A 23,642-nucleotide genomic window follows, 5' to 3' on the forward strand; every position below is an offset into this window, starting at 1 on the left:
CCTCCCCAGGCGCCCGGGCTTGCGCAGCGGCGGAAATAGCCTGGGCGGGGCTAGCAGCGCGGCGAAAGGGAAGGCGGGGACCCTACTCCTCCCTGGTCCCGCCGGCTCCTCCCACCCCGGGTCACGTCGTGACAGGGGCGGAAGCGGCGGCGGCGGCGGCGGCGGCGGCCGAGCGGGGGCTGCGGCTCGCAGCGCGGATCCTGCCGTCCTGTGCGCGCGGCGCGCGGCTCGGGAGAGGCGCCTGCAGCCCGGGGGGGCGCGCACCGTCTCGCCCGCGCTTGGAGGTGGGGAGCACGCGGCTCCGGGGGCGGGCGTGGGGGCGGGGGCGGATTTCGGGTGACAGCTCCGCACAAAGCAGCTTGGCGAGGGTGCAGGCTCTCCTTCTGCCCCTGTGCAGCGCTTCTTGCCGGGGTGGGAGGTGGACTTGTGCCCTAGAGGCTAGCCCTTCCTCCCCGTGTTGGAAGGGGTGCGGGGTGGGGATCCCTGCCTGAGGAAGGGGAAATTCCCGGGCTGAGGTGTTGCAGCGACGGGGTTCCCGGATTCGTCGCGGTGTTGCGGGTCACTCCTAACTCCCCCTCCCCACAATGTTTCCTTTCTGCACAGCGGTGCCCTCTCCCCACGACTCCTTGCACGCCTCCAGCGCGAAGGTGAGCCTCAGGAGGCTGTTGCTTCTCCGACTTAGGAGAAGAGAGGAGAAAGCTTTTCGGAAAGCTAGGCGGTTGCAGCTGGCACAGGGAACGTTAGGCTCCCTCCTGGGGGCTGTCAGAGCCCTGTCACCTGGGGAGTGCCTGTGGTGGGGGTGGGGGGGAACCCACAATCCGAGAATAGGAACTCCGTCGCTGTTCTTCCCAGCTGAGAGCGTGCGGCGAGCAGCCCGCACAGCCTCGCAGGTGGTGTTAGTAATACTCCGGCGCGGCCACCACGCGTGGAGACGCGATCGGCATTGCCAGGTTGCTGGGGTAACTCCTCCGGGACCCGGGACCCGGAGGGGGCGGCCCAGTTACGGTAGCTGTTAGTCAACAGCTTGGCAGCTGGCAGGTGAAAGAGGAAGGAAGAGGCAGGCCCAGCTGTAGTGAGTTGGGGTTCCGTGATCTGGAACCGAGCCAGCTCGAGGCCCAGCCTTCCCTTGGGAGAGCGTGCAGGAGTCCATAGACCACTTCATTTGGGGAGATCATCGCACAACTCGAGGCTTTACACTTTCCTTGGTTGCTTGGTTCTTCGGGTTTTTTTTTTTTTTCAATCTATTTTAGTGAAAGAAAGGCGAGTGGGAAGGAAAGTTCTTCAGGAGGTACATGAGAAAGTGACCATCAATAATTAATTGCCTTCCAGGCAGAGAAAGTAGTCAACAAAGCATTTGGGCAATTGAACTGGATCCATATTTCGAAAAATGTAATTATTGTGGGAACAATTTTAAGTGGCTCAAAGGGAAATTTTTGCTCCTGTTGTCTCTGAAGAAGTTTCTAGTAGTTTCTCCTATTTTGAGAAATTGTGCTAACGCCGCTATAAATTTTGATTCGAACTTGGAGTCTTTTAGACTCAGAGTCCTTTAGATTTATATTTTTTATGAGTTCTGTGGGTTTTTTAAAAAAGTTTTTTGAATAAGCTACTTCAGAAAAAATCCTGGGAATTATTAAAGTAGAAATCTAGACATTGATAGATTCACTTAAACATTTATGCCCCCCAAACCACTTTTTTTCTTTCTTTTGTCACATTAAAAGAACAACAAACCTATGAGTTTAAAATTAGGAAGAAAGAGGCTTAAAAAGTCATACTAAATCTGAAACAAATTTATTATATTTGAATTAGGTGTGTTTATTAATTTGAAGAACCAGGAGGGACATTGCACGTTCAGTATACTAATTTGTTTTAATGACAATTTTGATTGTTATTTCTGAGGTTATATTTAAAAGCGCAGTTAACTGTGGTCCTTGCAACTTAAATTTTTTTCTTCCATTTTAAGCCCCAAGAACCCGGCAACAGTGAAAATGCAGAAATTACAGTGTCAGAAAAGGATGAAGCTTCGTAACTGTTAATTGTATAATTAAAAGTGAAAATGTGCTACCTAAAAAGCTTTCGTCATATTTTCCCCAGACAACACAGATCTCATAATGGCTTTTATAGTTAATGTTTTCATTTTCTCTTAACCATTTCTTGAATCACATCGTTCTTCATTGCAATTAAATACATGTTTTCTAGTGTACAGTTGGATTAAAATGTTTGGTGAAATTTCCAGGAGCTATGCTTTCTTTGGAGAGTACCTGCATTCCCAGGCAACATGGTCAAATGTTGCATAAACTTGATTTTACTTATGTTCCTAAGGTAGACTCAAATATGTTTGCTGCACTACTTAACATATACTATACACTTACATAAACTCTATACATATTCACATATGCTTTATTCATGGTTCACTTTGTGGGAAATGTGGGATATATGTTTACATAAAGAAATTTGTCAGATTGGACAGCGTTTTGAAAAGATAACTGATTGAGAAAGCCTTCTTTGGGTATGGCAATTATAGGTAGATCATTAGTGCTTCATCCAGCTGTATAAAGTGCTGGAAAACTAGTGGCAGTTTATTTAATGGTTGTAGAACTGTAATGCATTTCGGAATATGTATAGAGTTTATCTGTTCACGACTGAGAAAGTGAAGACTGAGTCGAAGAAAAACCGTCCATCAAATGAGTATCAAGATTTCTGAAAGTTGATGCAGACGGCAAGCTCAGAGTTCTCACACATGATGTTAATAATCCAAGGAAAATGCGCTTATGAATGTTAGTACAACTCAGATATAAAACAATAGGATTACAAGCCCTTCAAGGCTTTTCTTTTCTCCAAGATTAAGATCGTATAGGTGGGATTTGTATCTTACGATAACAACACTTTTCCACTTTCAAATTCCTTATCCATAAGCATGTCGTATTTATTGCTCCTGCTATGTTTTGTGTGAGTAGATGTGTGTGTAGTAAAGATAGTGGATCCGGGAAGGCGATATGTGGTAATTGTAGGATCTGTATATCGTTGACTGCTTACTTACACTGAGTATTTTTCATTCGTATCTAATTTAATTAAAAAAATACTAATATGGCAGCTCTTAAATTTTTCGTAGTTTCATGCATAATTTTTCTTATAGACTTTTCATTCTTCACGTTTGTTTAACCGTGCTGTTATTAGACTAGTTTGAGAACTCGTAACATTTTTCCAGTAGAAGGTACTAGTGACAATATAACCCTGACAATATATACTCTGTTCAGTACTGACAGTGTGCCTGAGATTTATTTGTTGCTTGTTACTGAGAAGAGATGAATGAGTTTTCTTTTTAAACTATAATAAGAAATGAAAATTCAGAAACTAAGAAGACACAGCAGGATAAAGAGGAACATAACAGGCAAAAACTAGATATTTTTACTCACTGAATTTTATAAACAGTAGTGTCATTTGTTTATTAGTCATTCGTGTGATGTTTCTCATTTTTATACATGTAAATGTACATACTACTGATGAATAATGTTTATTGAGTACTTAAAATATGCCAGGCCTAGTGATTTAAATCAGTTATCTTCTTACTTAATCCTCCAACCAATGCTAGGGTACTCTCTTGCTGTGCCCATTTTATATGTGAGAACACTGAGGTTTAGTCTTAGGGAAGTTAAGTAGCTTGAAACTTATGGCTTCACACTCATGGAGTCTAACTGCAGGGCACATATACTCTTACCAAGTAAACTACATAAAAACTTGACTCCAGAGTGTTGAAAGTATTAGCAGATGCTAATATTTAATGTTCTTTGTCTTGTTTTTTTGTTTTGTTTTGCAGGTTTTCTGATACAATGGCAACCCCACGGGGGAGGACAAAGAAAAAAGCATCTTTTGATCATTCTCCAGATAGCCTACCTTTGAGGAGCTCCGGTAGGCAGGTATCACTCATCTGTTCATTCCTTGCACCTCCTTTGAGCAACAGACTTACTGTGGTTGGGACTGAAGAATTAGAGGTGAAAGGATATAATTCCAGCCCTCAAGGAACTTGCAGTCTAGTGGAGAAATTCACCTTGGGACCATCAGCGTGATAAAGTGGTAGAATGTTGGAAAAAGGGTATCTGGCCGAGGGGGCTGCAGAGATAAAGGCATAGAGTGTGAATCAGCACGAGTTGTTCAGAGCATCGCAGTTACGTGGTTGCCTCCAGGATGTGAGCTGGGGCCAGATCATGCTTGGCTTGGTGTCATTCATAGGAATTTGGACTCCAGCTTGGAGTTGGTTGGGTGCTGTTGGAGAGTTACTTGCTGCCATCTCTATTGTAGGGCTTTTTTTTTCCTTTTAAAAGAAAAATATTGAATGATGTGATTCTTTTTCTAGAATTTCTCTAGTTTTTTTTTTTTTTTAATCTGCAATACTGAGAGGCTATAACGGCTCTAAGTAAAGGAAAAACTCTTAATTTGAGAGTGGCTTTTATTTTGATCAGTATAGCTTTTTCCTAAGAAAAGCTCATATGCATTTTTAGCTCTATACTTAGAGACTTTCATCGCAGTGCTAGTTCTATACTTCTAGCAGGTTCGTGTATTATTTGCGCAATGCACTCTCAAGGAAATTGCTGTATCATCAGCCCCTAGCTCGCTGCCAGGATGCTGTTGATCCTCACATTTAGAACTTCTAACAGGAAAGTGGTTTCAGTAGTAAACCTTCCACTACCTTCGCCCTTGGCCATGCTGATGTAATCTTAACCTCAGCCGGTTCTTTCTCAGGCAAAGAAGAAAGCCACGGAGACAACAGACGAGGATGAAGACGGTGGGTCAGAGAAGAAGTACAGAAAATGTGAAAAAGCAGGCTGTACAGCAACGTGTCCCGTGTGCTTTGCAAGTGCTTCTGAAAGGTCTGTTTAGATGGCTGGTCTTGGCCTCACCTTCCTGTGGGTCAGAGCATCCAGCCTCAAAGATAGTCTTCCTGAAGATACTGTTAGTTATCTAATAAGAGACATTGTCAATGCATTCGGTACACATCCTGTACACAGCACACCCTCCTGTATCTCCCCTCGTTAGACCAGCCGTATCAGCTCTGTCCAGTGGCCACTCCGTGTCCTCGGGTCCTATCCACCATAGTTGTACCTCTCTTGGGGGTTGAGGGTAGGATAGGGTCAGCGGTGGGGACACAGCAGAGAGAACCTTGAGCTCCCTGCGAAGACCAGTATATACTTATTTCCCATGCTCTTCTCCCTTATATAACGTACGGCCTCGTCCAGCAGACATATATAGGTCTCATTAAAACTATGCAGTTAACGGCACTCTTGCCATGTGGATTGGAATGACCCAAGCATGACCTTTTACTTTCAGAGAAAAATCTTCAGTTAAGATTCAATAAAACCTGGAAAACAAATCCCCTCCCCCGTGTTTTAAAATCACAAAGAGGTAGTATTGTTAGCGTTCACAGTGGCATATTTCATTCTTTTACTACATTATTGGCTGTGTGGCAGGTTATATTTGCCAGATTGCCCACTGGATGGTGGAATTCCAGCTGGCCAGATCTGTTCACTGTTCAGATTCAGGCCAGCTGTTGTTACCAGAGATCACACTTTTCTCCACCCACACGCAGCAAGCACGCTGGCCTCCCTTCTTTCATGCCCTAAAACCCCGCCATCACTCCAGGGAGTCGTGATAAAACTCCAAAGTCCCAGCCCCTTCTGATGTGCAGGCAGCTGGGTACCACTGATCACCAGTGCATTGTTGTGTATTAATCATCCTTTCCATTTCCCCTGTTGTAATCTGCTGGTGGTTAGGATTCTAAGTGGAGGTAAGGCAAAATGAGCTCATAGGAGGTACTTGATAAATGTTTAAAAAAAAGAAGGAAGAAATGTTGATTCATTACCAAAGCTACCTGTTTTTGCTCTTTTCAGATGTGCCAAAAATGGCTACACATCCCGATGGTATCACCTCTCCTGTGGGGAGCATTTCTGTAATGAATGCTTTGACCATTACTATAGAAGGTTGGTTCTGATAATTGAGGTTTCCCTGGTGGAAGGGTCGGTGGCTTGGGCAGCAGAGGGCATCAGATGGATGGGGATCAGTCTGAGCCCCCGGGCTTACTGAATGAGTCCACTGTTTCAGCCACACCTGTGCTGACTGCAGGTGTGTCGGGACCTTGATGCAGTAGTTTGCATGTATGTATGCTTACGTGTGTGCATATTCAGGGCTCAAAAAGTATCTGCCATGAGACAGCTTTTCTCTTTAGTTTGCAAATGCTTAAAAACCTAGGAGAGCTGCTTTGCTGTGCCAGTGCGTGGGGGCAGGATGCAAAGATTTGGGGGAGGATGCTGACAAGTAGTGAGTCCTGGACAGACGGGTAACCATCTTCTTGATAGTTTTAGATACTAACGCTGATAGAAATGCAGCCTGTTTTATGGGTGCTATGATAACCACTCCCCCCCTTTATTATATGGCTAGTTAAGTCCTTTATAAGGGGTTTGTATCTGCCTCTTGTTTTGAAAACCTGAATAACTTATAGCTTGATACATTTATTTTTATTCTTTTTCAGCCATAAGGATGGATATGACAAATATACTACATGGAAAAAAATATGGACAAGCAATGGAAAAACTGAGCCGAGTCCCAAAGCTTTCATGGCCGACCAGCAACTCCCTTACTGGGTAAAAAAGATAACACCTCATTGTTATGTGAAGCATTTGTGGAGCTAAAAGCAAGAGGAATGGATGAAAACAGCAATTTTTAGCAGTTTTTTCTTTAATTACATTTATTCTTTCTATAACTACTACAGCAAAACACATTTTTAATTTTTGGAGAAAAATCCTGTAACTCAACATAATAGTGTAAAGGAACTAAAGACTCAGATCACCAGGTGCTGGTAGGCGTGGCTAAGTTTGGCACATATCTCTCTAATCTTTTTTTCTGTTCATGCTTTTATGTATATGTTTAACACAGTTTCATGCTTTATATGTAAATCCTAATCAGGTTTAAAATCATACTTTGCAGGTAACTTTTTGGTAATTTTTAGTTTTTTTTTTTCTTTAAGTTTGTATTTTCCACTTAGCCATTCTTTGAAAATATATTTTAGTAATTGCATATATTATATAAATATACCATCATTTAATAAATGATTTGCTGATTAATATTTAATATTCTAGGTAATTTAAGCTTCTCTACATACTTAAAAAATGTTTTATAACCTCCCCCACCAAATAAAAAATTGTTTTTATTGAAGTGACATTCACATGACTTTAAATTCACATAAAATTAACCACTTTAAAGTGTACAATTCAGTGGCATTTTGTACATTCACAGTGTTGTGCAACCACCACCTCTATCTAATTCCAAAACATTTTCATCATCCACAAAGGAAACCTGTGGCTAGTAAGCAGTCACCTCCCATTTCTCTCTGCCTCCAGCTCTTGGCAACTGCTAATCTCCCTTCTGTCTTTATGGATTTTCCAGTTTGGATGTTCTATGTAAAGGAATCATGCAGAATGTGACCTTTCATATCTGGCTTTTTTCACTTAACATAGTGTGTTTAAGGTTCATCCTTGCTGTAGCATGTATTAGTATTTCCTTTCCTTTTATGGGTGAATAATATTCCACTGTATGATTTACTACATTTTACTTATCCATTCACCTGTTGGTGGACATTGGCTCATTTCCACCTTTTAGTTATTGCAAATAGTGCTGCTTTGACTATTTGTGTACAGATACTTAATTGAATGCCTGTTTTCAGTTCTTCTGGGTACATTCCTAGGAATAAAATGGCTAGGTCATGATAATCCTATTTAACTTTTTGAGGACTTGCGAAGCTCTTTCTTACAGCTAGCTGCTGCAGCATCTCTCATTCCCACCAACAGTGTATGAGAGCTCGAGTTTCACATCCTCACCAACTCTTGTTTACCATTTTTTAAAATTATAGTTGTCCTAATGGGCATGAAATGGTATCTCATTGTGACTTTAATTTGTATTTCCCTAATGACTAATGTATCTTTTCTTGTACTTGTTGGCATTTGTATATCTCCTTTGGAGAGAGATCTTTTCAGGTCTTTTACCCATTTTTAAGTTGTGTTGTTTCTCTTTTTCATGTTGAATTATAAGTGTTCTTTATATATTCTGGATACTAACCCTGATCAGATACATGATTTGCAAATATTTTCTACTGTAGGTTGTCTTTTCATTTCTTGATAGCCTCCTTCAATGTGCAGAAGTTTTTTATTTTGATGAAGTTCAATTTATCCATTTTTTCTTTTGTTGCTTATGCTTTTGGTGTCATATTTAAGAATCCATTGCCAAATCTGAGGTCATGGAGGTTGACTCCTATGTTTTCTTTTACGTATCTTACCACTTTAGCTCTTACATTAAGATATTGGCTTCATTTTGAATTAAGTTTTGTATGTATGTGAAGTAGGCATCCAACTTCATTCTTCTATGGATGGACAACTACATGCTTTTTTAACAAATAAACTTTAATTTTGGGGTAATTTTAATTTTGTAGAAAATTTGCAAGAGTTCCCATATATCCTTCATCCAGTTTCTCCTAATGTCATCCAGTGCACCAAGATTATTTCTTAAACTGAGAAATTAACATTGGTATAGTACTACATAACAGACTTACGTGGATTTCATTAGTGTTTTCATTCGTGTCTTTTCACTGTTCCAGGATGCAGTCCAGGATACCACATTGCATTTAGCTTGATACTTTTTTGACTAACTGCAGCTCAATTTAACTCTGATTAATTCCTTAGGATAGGGGTAGAAAACCATTGCGACAACAGAACTCAGATCCCCTTTGCACTTTTCAGGGCATGAGCTAGTATTGAATCAGAAATCAGCCTGATGGGGTTAAAGTGGATTTTATGGGTGGCAATGATTCAAGGGGGAGAAAAAAGTGCTTGGAAGAGCTGGATGGTTGTTGACCAAATCACGTGGAGAAGATGGCAAAAGGAAAGGTGGAGGATGGAAATGCTAGGTCAAAACGAGCCAACTCATTGACCTTGACTTTTTACTTTTCATCTAGGTTCAGTGTACAAAACCTGAGTGTCGAAAGTGGAGGCAACTCACCAAGGAAATCCAGCTTACTCCACAGATAGCGAAGACCTACCGATGTGGTATGAAACCAAATAGTGCTGTGAAGGTATGACGCTTGTTGGTTTTCCTTTTGAATTAACTGATATTAGTTTAGTTGTCAGTAAATAGTAATGGTGTATACTTTTCATTTATTGTGTCGATCACTAAATCAGAATTGTGTTGGTCCACGTCTAACAAAACCTCAACCATACTGGCTTAACCAATTAAGGATTTTATTCTTCTCTCATTATAAGCAATTTAGGAACAGTGTGTCCAGAGTTGGTGTAGTTGCCCAAGGAAGTCTCCTTCTAGTTTCCAGTTTTGCTGCTTGATGGTTCAGCCACAGGATTGTTGCTGCACTGTCAGCCATCACTCCGAATTCTAAGCAGAAAAGATGGGAAAGGCAAAGGGCGAGAGGGGTGTCCCAGCCAAGTCTCTCCCTCTTTTATTGGGAAACCAGGAGCTTTCCTGGAAGTTCCACCAGTAGATTTCTATTTTTAGCTCATTGGCCAGAACAGGATCATGCAGCTACTCTGAACGACAGCAGGGACAAAGGAAGAAGATATTTTATAACTGGGCGTGTTGCAGCATCAGACAAAATCCGGATCCAGTTAGTAAGGAAAACAGGATGAATTGGGCAGTTAGCAATCTTCCACAGTTGGTATAGTTGCCTCTTTTGATATCTGGCAATTACTTAGTGTTTAAAAATGTGTGATTGCTTAAATGTGTTAAAGGATTCATCCACAAAATGTCTCTAGTTCCATCAGTACGTTAAAGAATATTAGGAATCACCGTAGTCTCAGAAACAAGGTGCTTTAAAAAAATTTTTTTTAATTTCATTCACACATCATAAAATTCACCCTTTTAGAGGATACAATTCAGTGGTTTGTAGTACATTCACAAAGATATGCGGTCATCACCAGAACATATTTTCTTAGTTCAAATATTTCCCTTTGAAAGAATGAAGAGCTTTATAAAGTTTGTGATGAAGTTTTTAAAAGCCTGGGATTTAAGATATAAATACTATTAAAGTGATTCATAATTATTCTTAAACGTATTTGGAAGATTTCGCAAAGTGAAATGGTGAGAAAAGGTATGAACGTTTAGAAGTTCTAAATTTTGCAGAAGTACTACATAAATATAATCTTAGGTTTAAAAAAAGTAAATTGAATATATGTATGTATGTATAAATATATACACACATATAATTTAAAAAAAAGAAAGTTCTCCCAACCATCTCTTCCTTCCTACCCTAATAGATAACCAGTCTTTTTTTTGTAATACATGCTTTTTAAAAGAATTAATTTACTAATTATATCTTTTTTTTTTTGTCAGGGAGGAGGTAATTAGGTTTTATTATTTATTTTTAGAGAAGGTACTGGGAATTTAACCCAGGACCTTGTGCATGCTAAGCACTCACTCTACCACTTGAACTATGCCCTCCCCCTCCAGATAACTACTATTAATGATTCATTTATTCTACTAGAACTTTTTTTTATGCTGTGATTACATATTTATGGTGTGTATTTTTTGAGACTCTTGATGCAAATGCCTAAACTACTTTTTTAAAAGTTTAAAGAACTATAGCTCAGAGTGATCATTTTATCAAAACCTTACCTGCATTGAGTGGTGGTATTTTTAATTGATGTAAAATTTCATCTTGTTTTTAAAAGTGAGGTATAATTACATGTTGTAACTATATGCACAAATTTTAAGTGAATTTCATTGTGTTTTGGAAATGTCCACACTATGTAGCCAGTACCCCAGTCACTATATACAGTGTTTCCAGCATCCTAAAACATGCCAGTTATTTTCTTCCCTCCCCTAAGAGGCCACCAGTATTTTGATTGCCAGTACCCCAAGCAGAGTTTTGTCTGCTCTTGAACTTAGTAGAAATGGAATCAGATGGTATATACTTTTTTGCATTTGGTTTCTTTAACTGAGTAAAACTCTTTGAGTTTCATCCATATTCTTGTGTGGATCAGTAGTTTTTTCTTTTTTTGAAGGGCGGGGTGGGGAGGTAAAGTATTTCTCCCCCCTTTTCACTGCTGAGTAGTGTTCCATGATATGGATGTACCACAGTTTGTTCTCCTGTTGAAGGACATTTTATTGTCTTAAATTTTTCGCTGTTATAAATAAAACTGTGGTGAACATCTGTGCAGGTGTTTTTGTGGGCCTGTGTTTTCATTTCTTGAATGTAAATACTTAAGAAATTTCTGAGTCATATGGCAAATTTATGTATTAAGAAACTACCAAATGGTCTTCTATAGTTGTACCAGGCTACAACATTTGGTGGTGGTACATTGCTTTGTTTTGGTTTGGTTTTTTTAGCCATTCTACTGGGTATGTATTGGTTTATCATTGTGGTTTTAATTTGCATTTCCCTGGTGACCAGTGCTGTTGAACATCTTTTCATATGCTCATTGGCCATTCATAGTTCCTCTTTGGAGATATCTTTTGAAAGACAAAAAACTCTTCTTGTGGAAGTTCTTTATGTAATCTGGAAATGAGATATGTTATCTTGAATATTTTTCACTATCTTTGTCTTGCCTTTTCATTTTTTTAATAGGTCCTTTGATGAGCAGGAGTCTTTTAATTTTGAAGCCTAGTTTATCCATTTTTTCTTTTCTTTTTGTATCTTTTCTGAGAAATCATTGACAGCCTCTCAACTTGCACAGATAGTCTTTTGTTTTTTCTTTGAGGAGGTTTATTGTTTTAGCCTTTCTATTTAGGACACTAATCTATCTCGAGTTAATGTTTGGTTTTGGTATAAGATACAGGTCAAGATTCAGTTTTTCTCAGATAAATTTTTAGTTATTCAAAAGATACTTTTTTCCCCATTGAATTATTTTGGCAACATTATTAAAAAAAAATCAGTTAGCCATCCATGTAGTCTGTTTCTGGACTCTCTTCCATTGATCTCTTGTTTATCTTCTTAAAATCAGGTAGTATAAATTCCTCCAACTTTTTTTTTTTTTTAAGATTGTTTAGGCTATTTTAGGTCCTTTACATTTCTATAAAAATTTTGTTATCAGCTTGTCAGTATTTAAAAAAAACTTTTGGGATTTTGATTAGAAAGCATGAAATCTACAGATCATTTGAGGGAGAATTGACATCTTTACATTTTTTTGTCTTCTAATCCTGGGGTCAACAAACTGCAGCTCATGGGTCAAATCTGGCGCCCTTTACCTATTTTTTGTAAATAAAGTTTTATTGGAACATAACCATACTTATTATGTATTGTCTATGGCTGCTTTCATTCCACAGTGACAGAGTAGTTGTAACAGAGACCATATGATTCATAGAGACTAAAATGTTTACTGTCTGGCCTTTTGTAGAAAAGGTTTCCTGACTCTTGTTCTGACCCATGGGCATAGTGTATCTCTCCATCTTTTCAAAGTCTTTAATTTCTCCCAGCAGTGATTTCTAGTTTTCACTAAGGATGTGTTCTGTTAAATTTACTTGTAGATATTTTATTTTTTTGTGTGTGATTTTAAGTAGAATGTATTTTTAACTTTTCAAGTTGTTTGTTGCAATTCTATTAGAAATATAATTTATTTTTGTATATTACTTTATACTGGAGACTTAATTGTCTTGTTAAATTCCACAGATCTTTTTGGAGTTCCTTTGGTTTTTCTATAATCATACCAACTGTGAATAAAGAATGTTTTGCTTCTTTAAAAGACTCTTATCCTTTTGCTCTTTTTTTTTCCCTTACCTTATTCCATTGGTCAGGACCACCAGTACAGTGTTAAACAGAAGTGGGAGAGTGAACTTCCTTGCCTTGTTCCTGACCTTAGGAGTGATGTAGTCAGTATTTTATCGTCATGTGTAATGTTGGCTGTAGCTTTTCACAGATGCCTTTTATGAGATTGAGGAAGTTCCTTTCTAGTTTTCTGAGAACTTTTTATTACCTTTTATGATAATTGTATGTTTTTTTTTCTTTAATCTATCAATGTGGTGAATTACACCAATTCTGGAATGTTGAAACAACCTTGCATCCCTGGGGGAAGAATTCCACTTGTTCCTAATGCATTGTCCTTTTACCATATTGGATTCAGTTTCCTGATATTTTGTTAAGAATTTTTGTGTTTGTGTTCATGTTGGATACTCTTTGTCATTTTCTTTCTTGTAATATCCTTGTTAGGTTCTGCTGTCAGAGTTACCCTGGTTTCATAAAACGAATAGAAAAATATATCCTCTCTATTTTATTGAAGAGTTTGTGGATAGCTGATATTATTTCTCAGTTAATGTTTGGTACAATTCACTAGTAAAGCCAGTTAGGCCAATTTTCTTTGTGAGAAGTTTTAAAATTACAAATTCAGTCTTTTTAACAGGCTACTGAGGGGGTTTATTCTATCCATTTTGGAAAATTGTGTTTATTAAGAAATTTGTCTGTTTCATCTGCATTGTCAAGTTTGTTGGCTTAAAGCTGTTTGCAGTGTTCTCTTATTTCTCCTTTTAATGTCAGTGGTACTTATTGTGGTACCCTTCTTTTATTGCTGATGTTGGTAATTTGGGAGTGAAGGGTGGAAAGCATTGATCTAAGCCTGGGATCAGGGCCCTGCAATTAACAAGTCTTGTTCTAAAACTTTTCAGTTTAGCCCTAAATTGATTCTTGAGCTCAACCTCCAGAGTAGAAGACCTCTCGGAGGGATAGAAGGGGGAAAAAAATAGGAGGGGGCTCACTCTGAGCAAGTGGGTCATTCACTTTCCAGACTGAGTGGTTGCACTGATGGAAACTGGAGTTTGAGTAAAGGTACTGTGAGCTTGTGTGGTGAAGGGGAGTGTGTCTAGCTAGCAGGAGCAGTACCATGGCTGCACTGACCTTAACCAGCACCTGTGCTCCAGATTACTTCCCACGTGAAAAGTACACTCAGTGGCATATCATTATATTTAAAGAAGAGTTCAGCCAGGGAGCAGTCAAAAATAGCAGACTGTTTTAATAGATACTTACTAGCTTTTGGGTCATTTTTACTCAACCTATTTCAGCAGGGCTTCTAAACAGTTCCAAAAAATATATATATGTATGTGTGTGTATATGTATATATATATAGGCTCATTTGCATAATAATGTTATGTTACCTAATACTATGTGTGATTTTCACATTAATAGTTTACATTAAAATCATTTTGTACTGTGCTTTGATTAACTTTGGTTTAACTGTTGTTTAGAGTTACCCATAATCTCTCCTCTTTTTCACTTGCTGATAATGGAATCTAACTTTGATTTCATCTCTACTAATGGTTCAAATTATCCATGTCCCTTTTTTTGGTTACTTGATTTTTCTTCCGGTGTGTCATTTATGATTTCTTCAATTTAAGTAGTTTTTGAAAAGTTTAAGGTTTTCTTTAGAATGAGTTTGTTTTTAGACACATGTTATGTGTTCATCATTGAAAAATTCAAGCAATGTAGAAAAGAACAAAGATGGTTTAAAAAATTCATGCAGTCATCTTCATGAAATAACCATTATTAAATGAGATTCATTCAAGAGTATTCATGCATGTATACAAGGAGAAGGCCTAGTGGATAAATAACTTCATATTAAGGAAGCATACTATATATGCTGGTTGTACATAAAATGATTGAGTTTAATACAACATAATTTAAAATAAGTTAAAGAAGCCAAAGTGAAATAAGAAATTGATGCACATAAGACAGTTATTTCTTCATTTCAAGAAACAGTAATTTCTTTCTTGAGGGGTCAGTAATTAGGTTTCTTTATTTACTTCTGTTCAAAAAAATTTTAATGACAGTACTGGGGACTGAACCCAGGACCTTGTGCATGCTAAGCACTCACTCTACCACTGAGCTATACCCTTCCCCCAAGAAATAGTCATTTCTGAAAGCTCCCTAAAAGGTTAAGAAAATACATGATGAGGATGTTAAGAAGTTGGAATCACTCCAGCTTTTCAACAAAATGGCATGTTTCAATTTTAGGTTCTGTGAATTGACAACCTGTTGTGAAAGAGGGAAAAATGCACTGACAGCATACTTCAGCCTACCGATTTTCTCTCTCTCAATTTTTGTTAGTGTTTTGCTGTTTTGTTTTTCTTTTCTTTTCTTTTTTTTTAGTTTAGTCTGCTCTGTTGGAATATCATTTTTCCCTAGGACCATATTTCCTTCACCGTTTACTCTTGTCCTTACGTGCAGTTACTGCTCCCCACAGTTGCGCTTACCACAGTTCCTTCTATCCCAGGTATTTATTTTGATTCATCACCTGGTTGGATGTATTTGAACATCAGGTACGTTGTGCCCAGGAGAACTCAGAGGTGTCAGATTCCCTGTTTTTGAAAAACGCGTGCCTTTCGCTTCTTCCACCCATCTCAAAGTTGAAACCTTTATGGTCTTCTTAAATCCCAGTTTCTAAGGGTGGTATCACATCTTCTAAATCTCCTTCCCGACCCCTCCTTAAGAAGTCCTCCTTTGAGACCCTCCTGTTACAGGCTGATTGATTACCATCCATAGCCTGAACTTTTGAATTATTTCTTTAAATGGTGTCTCTTGACCCAGAGTCCTTTTGATTTTCAGCTTGGTCGTCTTCTGTCAGGGACAAAGTCTGGAAAGGTTTACTTGTAAAACAGCATTAAAAAGAATGGTAGCAAACAACACACACTGTTTTGGGGCTTGCTTTTCGCCATTTAGTATATCTTGAAGATGCCTCCAACCCAGTACATAAAGACCTCTTTATCTTTAAAGACTATGTAATAAAAAGTCCACTGAATGGATGTATCATGATGAATTTAGCATGATCGAAGGGCATTTAAATGACATTTAAATGTTTACCATTGGTGACAGTGCTGTAAAAACTAGCTTTATATCTATATTATTTTTCAATGTATTTCTAGTATCAAATCCTAGAAATAGAATTGCTGTGTCAGAATATAGACAGTTGTCTTAATAGGAAATCATTCTTAGACATGAGAGCATTTTTAATTTGTGTGTAAGGAATAAAGAATGAAGGCAGACACTCACCATGTACCCACCAGCCAGTTTTAGAAACAGAACGTTACCAGTGCCTCTGTAACTCCCTGGGTGCCCCTCAGTAGTTCTCTTCCTCTTCTGCTCCTGCAAGAGCGAACAATATTTCAAATTTTGTATTTATTATTCTTTTGCTTTTTGTTATAGAGTTAATACATATGTATGAAATCCTAAATAACGTACAAAGTTTTGCATATTTTTACACTGGTTGCAAACCAGATCCTGTTGTTTGTCTTCCTCTGCAGCTTGCTCTTTGCCTTCCCCCTGAGGTTTTTCAGATGCATCCATGGCTTCATTGCTTTTCCCTGCTGTGTAGCGCTGTACTGTGTGACTCCACTGCAGGGCGTCTGTTCTAGAGGGTTTTCTAGTTTGGGGCTGTTATACCCAGTGCTCCTGTGAGCCTTCTTGCACGTCTCTCCTCGTGCACATGTGCCAGAGTTTCTCTGCAGTATATTCCAAGGACCAGATTTGCCAGGCCATATGGTATGCCAGTCTTCAGTTGATTTAGGTAACTTTTCCATTGGACTATAACACACAAACGGAAAATGCTCAAGTCCGAGTACATAGTTCAATGAATTTTCAGAGTCCACATGTAGCCAGCTCCCAATAAAGAAGTCAAACCCTTACTAGACCCTCAGAAGCCCCCTTGTACCCCGTTTCGCTCAAGACATCCACCCCTTTCCCCCCTACCTACTCTCTGACTTACACCGCTGTGGGTGTTTTGCTTGCGTTTGCACTTTATGTCAGTGGGATCCTACAGCGTGAGTGCTTTTGGATCTGGCTGCTTTCACGCCCTGGTACGTTTGTGAGATGCGTCTGTGTTGTAGCGCGTGGTTGTAGTTAATTCTCATCGTCGTGTCGGGTGCCACTGTTTGAATATAATACATTTTATTTCCCCATTCTGCTCTTGATGGGCTTCTGGGTTGTGTTTAGCTCTTCCCTCTTACAAACAATGCACCTTTGAATATTTTCTAATACTTCTCTTGGTGCACACGGACGAGGGTCTCTCTCAAAAATACAGGCAAACCTTGTATGTTTGTACTTCGCAGATACTGCGTTTTTTTACAGTTTGAAGGTTTGTGGTGAACTGGTGTTGTCAGATGATAGCATTTTTTAGCAATAAAGCATTTTTTAATTAAGGCTTGTATTTTTTTAGACATAATATTGCTGTACCGTTAATAGATAGCAGTGTAGAGTAAACAATTTTTGTATGTGCTGGGAAATCAGAAAATTCATTTGACCCACTTCATTGTGATATTTGCTTTGTTGCGGTGGTTGGTCTGGAACTGAACCCACAATGTCTCTGAGATATGTCTGTATAGCAAGGTTAGAATTGCCTGGTGTATGTGGGGAGGGTACAGCTCCGTGGTAGAGTGTGTGCTTAGCATGCACAAGGTTCTGGGTTCAATCCCCAGTACCGCTGTTAAAAAATAAATAAAAATAAATAAACCTAATCACCCTCTCCAAAATTGTTGGGCGTATCTAGTCATCCCTTAGGTATCTATAGGGATTAGTTCCAGGAACCCTCAGATACCAAAATCCGAAAATGCTCAAGCTCCTTATATAAATGGCGTAGTATTTGCATATAACCTACAGGCATTCTCCTGTATAGTTTAATCATCTCTAGATGACTTATAATACCTAATACAATGTAAATGCAATGTAAATAGTGGCTGGTGCATGGCTGGCGCATGGCAAATTCAGGTTTTGCTTTTTGGAACTTTCTGGAATTTTTCTTTTTCAAATATTTTTAATCCAAAGCTGGCTAATTTTGTGGATGTGGAACTCACAGATGCGGAGGGCCGACTGTAGTATATACCTCTTAAGTTATACAAGATAATGCCGAATTATCATGCATTTGAAAGTTTTGTAGTTGGTCACGTTGTTCTCCAAAGCCGTTATGTTCTTTTAGATTTCCACTCAGGACATCTTACATGAGGAGCTGTCTGCCCCGCACCCTCACTCATGCAGTGCTTTACCACACTTTTTTCTTGACCAGTCTAATTGGTGAAAAGGGGTACCTTATTGAAGGTAAATTGACACTGAAGACTATATTTCATAATTTAACCGAATTAATTCTTTTTTTTGTTTGTTTTGGCAGCCCGAGACCTCAGATCATTGTTCTCTTCCAGAGGACCTAGTGAGTATTTCCGCGTGTTCTAGACTAGAGTGTGTCCTGCCTTCACTGATAAGTACTATAAGAAAATGAGAATAACAGTTTTATGAGTGTCTCTCTCTTTATTTGGTTGCTAATCAAAGCCTTTGTTTGTTTGTTTCTTTTTTGCAGGGGGGGAGATAATTAGGTTTGTTTATTTATTTTTTTTGATGGAGGTACTGGGGATTGAACCCAGGACCTCCTGCATGATAGCCAGGTGCTCTACTGCTGAGCTACACCCTCCTGCAAAGGCTTTTTAATCTAACATGATGACTATAGGATGAATATGCTAGCAATAGAACTATTATGGGTGATCCTCTCCCAACTTAATAAAAAACCCTGAAATTTTATTGCTTTATGTTAAAAGGAAATAAAAAGAAAGAACTTGACACCTTGCCTTCCTACAAGGATCAGGCTTCTTATCCTTGTTTTTCATGGTTGACTTTATGACCTTCTGTCTGCTTGAATCCTTCCAGGAAAAGAACAAGAGGCCCGTAATTTGATGGTCTTGGCCCCGATTCAGCCGTGAGAGTGTTCTTGTGTATTCTGATCTCAGCATAACTGCTTTGCCCCGTCCCTGCCCAGAAACGGAAGGGGAGGCAGCTGGCAGAACCTCGTCACATTTCATTTAAGGAATCTTTGCTACCGGAGCGGGCAGATTCCATGGTCCATATACCCAGATTCAGTGGCCGTTTCAGAAAATGATTTTTTAAAATTCTGAGTTATTCTGCATTACAGTGATTCAGGATGGTCTGTAGTTTTTCTGGATGTCTGAAACTCAGGGACCGTGGTTGATGTCTAGGCAAAGAGAATTGACACCTTAGCAAGACTACTTTAAATCCGTTCTGTTACATAAAGGGGTCTTGATACACACATACACACACACACACACACACACACACACTGTTAAAAAAAAAAAACTAATTGCTTGTACCCTCGGACATTTCCATAGTAAAGCAGTGGCCCAAATACTTTCTGGATTTAGGATAGACAGGATTAGATCATAGGAAGGAAAACATAACTTTAAATACCATTACAAATGCCTTATGAATCTTTCCCCTAATATTCAGACCATTTTCCACTCAAGGAATCTGAACTTGAGGACAAAGGCTGAATTCTCGGGGTATGAGAACTTCAAAAAGTTTGAATGAGTCCTGGATGTTCACCTGCCAGTTATTTTTGTGTTCGGTTAAGAAAGAGTCAGGAGCAGGTTGAGGGCTGTATCACCTTACCTTCTTCTATGTGTGTGAATTCTAGGGTCACTTTTCAAGCAGTTTCTACATTTTAAGTGCCCATGTTAGTTTCTTACGGGTGCCCTAACAAATTGCCACAAACTGGGTGGCTTAAAGCAACGGAAATTTATTGTCCCATAGTTCGAGAGGCCGTAAGTCTGAAATCAAGATGTCTTCAGGGCTGTGCTCCCCCTGCAGGGTCTGGGGGAGGAGTCTTCCTGGCCTCTCCCAGCTTCTGGCATTGCCAGCAGTCCCCAATGTTCCTTGGCTCGTAGACGCACCACTCCCCATCACTCCTGTCTCTGCTCCATCATCACCTGACCCTCTTCCTGTGTCTCCCCTTCTCTGTGTCTCTTCTCTTCTTATAAGGACACAGTCTGGGTGAATGTAGGGCTCCCTCTCCTCTAGTATGACTAATTACATCTGCAAAGACCTTGTTTCCAAATAAGGTCACATTCTGAAGTTCAGGGTGGATGTGAGTTTGGAGGGAATGCATTTTAACCTAGTGTAGTGGGCATTTCATTAAATATGCTAATAGGTTGACCGTGTCAAGCCCAGTTTCTTCAGTGGTATGTGTTCTAAAGGTGACAGTGGGACTTCTGATGGCATAGGAACAAAGTGATGGCCAGATGTCCTGGGATGGTGGGTATGCTGAGATCACACACTCAAACAGCAAGACCAAGCGCTAGATTATCAGTCACTGTTTGCATTTCTCATGCTCTAAGGCAGAGGTTGGCTAGTGCGCCCTCAGGTGGGCTTCTAGGGGTAAGAAAGCCTGGGGGGAGGTAGCTGGATGGCAGGGGCCTCTCTTGGGTCCTCACTCAGTTTTCTAGCACAGCTGCAAGACCCAGAGAGTGGAAGAGAGTGGGAAACCCTTGGGTTCGTGTTTTTAAGGCACCTACATCCTGCCTCTGTGTGGTCCGTTTCGAGTGTCAGGACCTGAACACTCAGTTTTACTCCGTTTTTCGGGGCTGAGCTGGGAAGGGGTCCCTAGAGACACCCCCAGTGTGTCGGAGAAGGAACTGAAGCTTCCCTTCTTTTTGGTCCAGCACAGGCTGGTCACAGGCAGCCAAACCGAAAACAAACCTTGAGAACAAAGGTTGCAAACTGAAAAGTCTTCAGGGGCTGGGCAGGTAAAATGAATATGGGAAGCAGTTGGGAGTAATTCATAGGGTATGTTGGGGCTTGTAGTGAGCTGAAAAATGCTTGCCCCAGATTTGGGCTCTCTCTCTCGGAAGGGCAACAAAATGCATCTTGAGTTTGTAAACCCCTAGTTGATGGCAAGTGGCATTTACTTGGAGCCTGGAGAACTAACATCAGAGGGTCCCTAAGCTCAAGGTTCTCCTCTGTCAGATACTTCAAATTCCTGGAGTGAGATCACGTTTTAAAAAAGGCTGTCTAATACAGGATTGGTGGCAGTGTTGCTTTAGAAGCTAGGTAAATTTTATTTTTCACAGTAGTTACTCGTCATGGGGCTGCTTTGATCCAATGACTCCATATGTTAGATCAACTCTAGAATGAGATCACATATTTTCAGACTGAAAATAGCTTTTTTGGTTCAGTTCTCCATGGAGCATCTTATTTTTATTTTCTTTTATTTTTTTATTGAGGTGTAGTTGATTTGATGGTCGTAGTGTACTTTTTCCTCTGAGAGAGTTTTAGTAGCCTCTTGTGAAAAACAGTAATGTGTGACTCCTACCACGGAGAATTACTATGTTCTGCTGAATTTTGCAATTTCAGTTATCTTTGGATCCTAAGTAAAAAGTAGAGAGTAGAAGATATGTGATTACTATACAGAAAGAAATTTCTCATGTTAGACGTAAACACTGTATAGTCAGTGAGTGCAGCTTTGAGACTTACCTGGTGTTGGTGGGATTCTTGAGGGAGGGGTCTGTTACTGCAGATCTGAAAGAACTCGGCCTGGGAAACGTTCTCTGCAGGTCTCATGAGCTGTTTTTGTTTCTAAATCTGCCTGTGCAGAACTCTGGTCTAGGACTGCAGAGCGGGCAGAGGCAGAGCAGAAGGGTTAAGGATGAATGACGTGACAGGAGCCATCTATCCTCGGCTGACTCTGCGTGCACATGTCTTGTCTGCCTTTGTCCCTCTTTGTCTCGCTCTGCCCCGTTTCAGAGAGTGTCGGAAGTTTCCAACCACTGGTGGCACTCCATGCTCATCCTACCTCCTCTGATGAAAGACAGCGTAGCAGCACCCCTGCTCTCTGCCTACTACCCCGACTGCGTTGGCATGAGCCCCTCCTGCACCAGCACGCACCGCGTGGCCAGCGACGCCAGCCCCGGGAAGCTGGAGCACGCCAAGGCCGTCCCCTCTGTGCTGGGTGAGAGCTGGCCCTGGCACCCCCTGCTTCCCCTCCCTCTATTGCCCTGGAAATGTGTAGGTGAACAGGATGCAAAAGATGTTTTTTTTTCTTCCCCAAATGTGTGCAGCATGATACGAAGCGCCTCATTATTTCATGGATTTGGTTAGCCTGTGATCACTCATATCATTTGTATACGTGCAGTTAATTTTTCCCTCAGTCCCTGGAAGAGCCTGTAACACTTGTCCAGGGATCGCATTGACGGAGCTGAATGAGCATTTATTTGAAAGTTGGATGGCTGCATGATTTGATAACGCCCACTCACGCTGACAGACCAGAAGAAAGTTTTGACTGAGCTGCCCTTCTTTTTTCTCTCTGAGTCTCTCTACTTCTAATTATGCCATTGATTATCTCAGCAAAGTGATCTGCTCTTGAAAAAACTGAACTTCAGAGCAGGCAGACTGATGACCATTTACTTTAAAGTGACATTTAAACATTCTACATCAGAATTCTTGGTGTGCAGGCAAGAATTCTAGATCTTCTGCACACTGATAAACTTGATTTTTTTGATGGTGCAAATAGATTTTGACATTGTGGCCCTATCGTAAGATTTTTAACTAATAATACTGGGCCCTCTAAAAATGTAGATGTGGTTGAGTCAAAGCTGAAGTGATAAATCTCACTGTTAACGAAGGTAGAATGAAACAGGCACTCAAATACTGTTAGTGGGTGTACAGTTATGAAGGACAATTTGGCAGTGTGAATGAAAAACCTTAAAATAAATGTTCTTTGACCCTAGGAATTTATCCTAAATAAATGATCAAAGATTATCAAAAGTCAATCCAAGGATTTATGTGTTTACATTGTTTACAATAGTAAAATAATTGAATGAATTTTAAATGCCCAGTAATAGGGGAGAGGTTAAATAATAAGTAAATAATAAGATGATATATGTCCATTGAAGTCATATTTAATGACATGGGACAGTGTTCTTGAAAAGCAGTTGGGAATACAGCCTTTTTATTGCATTTTTCTGGCTTTGTAAAAATAAATAGCAGTTATGTTAATATCTTCTGTTCATAGAAACAGAGCTAAGGATAGACTACACTCCTAAATGTTAATGCCACTTAAGGATTGTTAGGGGTTAGTGATTGTTACTTCTGTGAACCTATTAAGTTTTTGATCGGAAAAATTCCTATGAAAGTTACTTTTAAGATATATTTCTTTGAGGCGTTGGCATTCAGCTGGGTATGGAATTTTAGCCTTGCAGGATGAAGACGTTCTGTAGATCTGTTGCAAAACGGTGTGAATATACTGAACACTACTGAGCAGTAACACTTAAACATAATTAAGAAAGAAAATTTTATGGTATGGATTTTATTTTTTCCCCTACAATTAAAACTTAAAAAAATTCCATGCCACAGAAATTAAATTTGTGAAGAAAGAATGGAGAAAAAATTTGTTAAATTCATGCCTATTTTGTCTAACTAGACAGAAGAAGTGGAAATTGTTACATAGGCCAGACTGGGGAGTCTCGGCTCTCCTTTTTGGCTTGTTTTTGCTCTTCAGTTTACCCAGATTTGGAAGTTACAGCTTGTGGGATTTGCCCGCTTGCGTCTTCTCTCAGTTCCAGGCATGAACCGCTACTTCCAGCCGTTCTACCAGCCCAACGAGTGCGGCAAGGCCTTGTGCGTGAGGCCCGACGTGATGGAGCTGGACGAGCTCTATGAGTTCCCAGAGTATTCCCGAGACCCCACCATGTACCTGGCTCTGAGGAACCTGATCCTTGCCCTCTGGTATACCAACTGCAAGGTGAGTGTGGGGCCTGTTGGCTTACAGCACGGGCACACCGACTTCCGGTAAAGAGACGAGATGCTTTATCTGGGGATGGAACCTTTAGATCTGGGTGTCTCC

At 39.9% G+C, this 23,642-nt stretch overlaps 1 protein-coding gene and 1 non-coding gene across 3 annotated transcripts in view; one reads left to right on the plus strand and one right to left on the minus strand.

Annotated features, from left to right (window-relative positions):
* The first annotated feature begins 158 nt into the window (after nt 1-158).
* The window catches only part of KDM1B (lysine demethylase 1B), a 46,914-nt gene continuing 23,430 nt past the window's right edge, over nt 159-23,642 (plus strand). Inside the window, exons 1-10 of one of the 2 annotated variants that reach the window (XM_031435140.2) lie at nt 211-284; nt 604-647; nt 3,815-3,914; nt 4,738-4,865; nt 5,883-5,972; nt 6,521-6,632; nt 8,996-9,112; nt 18,129-18,167; nt 21,545-21,749; nt 23,356-23,540. In XM_031435140.2, coding sequence (XP_031291000.1) covers nt 3,828-3,914; nt 4,738-4,865; nt 5,883-5,972; nt 6,521-6,632; nt 8,996-9,112; nt 18,129-18,167; nt 21,545-21,749; nt 23,356-23,540 — 963 coding nt within the window. In that variant the 5' untranslated portion in view covers nt 211-284; nt 604-647; nt 3,815-3,827. Of the gene's footprint in view, nt 285-603; nt 648-3,814; nt 3,915-4,737; nt 4,866-5,882; nt 5,973-6,520; nt 6,633-8,995; nt 9,113-18,128; nt 18,168-21,544; nt 21,750-23,355; nt 23,541-23,642 lie in introns of both variants that reach the window. The other variant, XM_031435139.2, reaches the window with a different exon arrangement.
* TRNAD-AUC (transfer RNA aspartic acid (anticodon AUC)) lies at nt 18,354-18,426 on the minus strand. The gene has a single exon. It is a non-coding gene; the product is annotated as a tRNA-Asp (tRNA).

This window comes from Camelus dromedarius, chromosome 19 (genome assembly GCF_036321535.1).
Source record: "Camelus dromedarius isolate mCamDro1 chromosome 19, mCamDro1.pat, whole genome shotgun sequence".
Taxonomy (NCBI): domain Eukaryota; kingdom Metazoa; phylum Chordata; class Mammalia; order Artiodactyla; family Camelidae; genus Camelus; species Camelus dromedarius.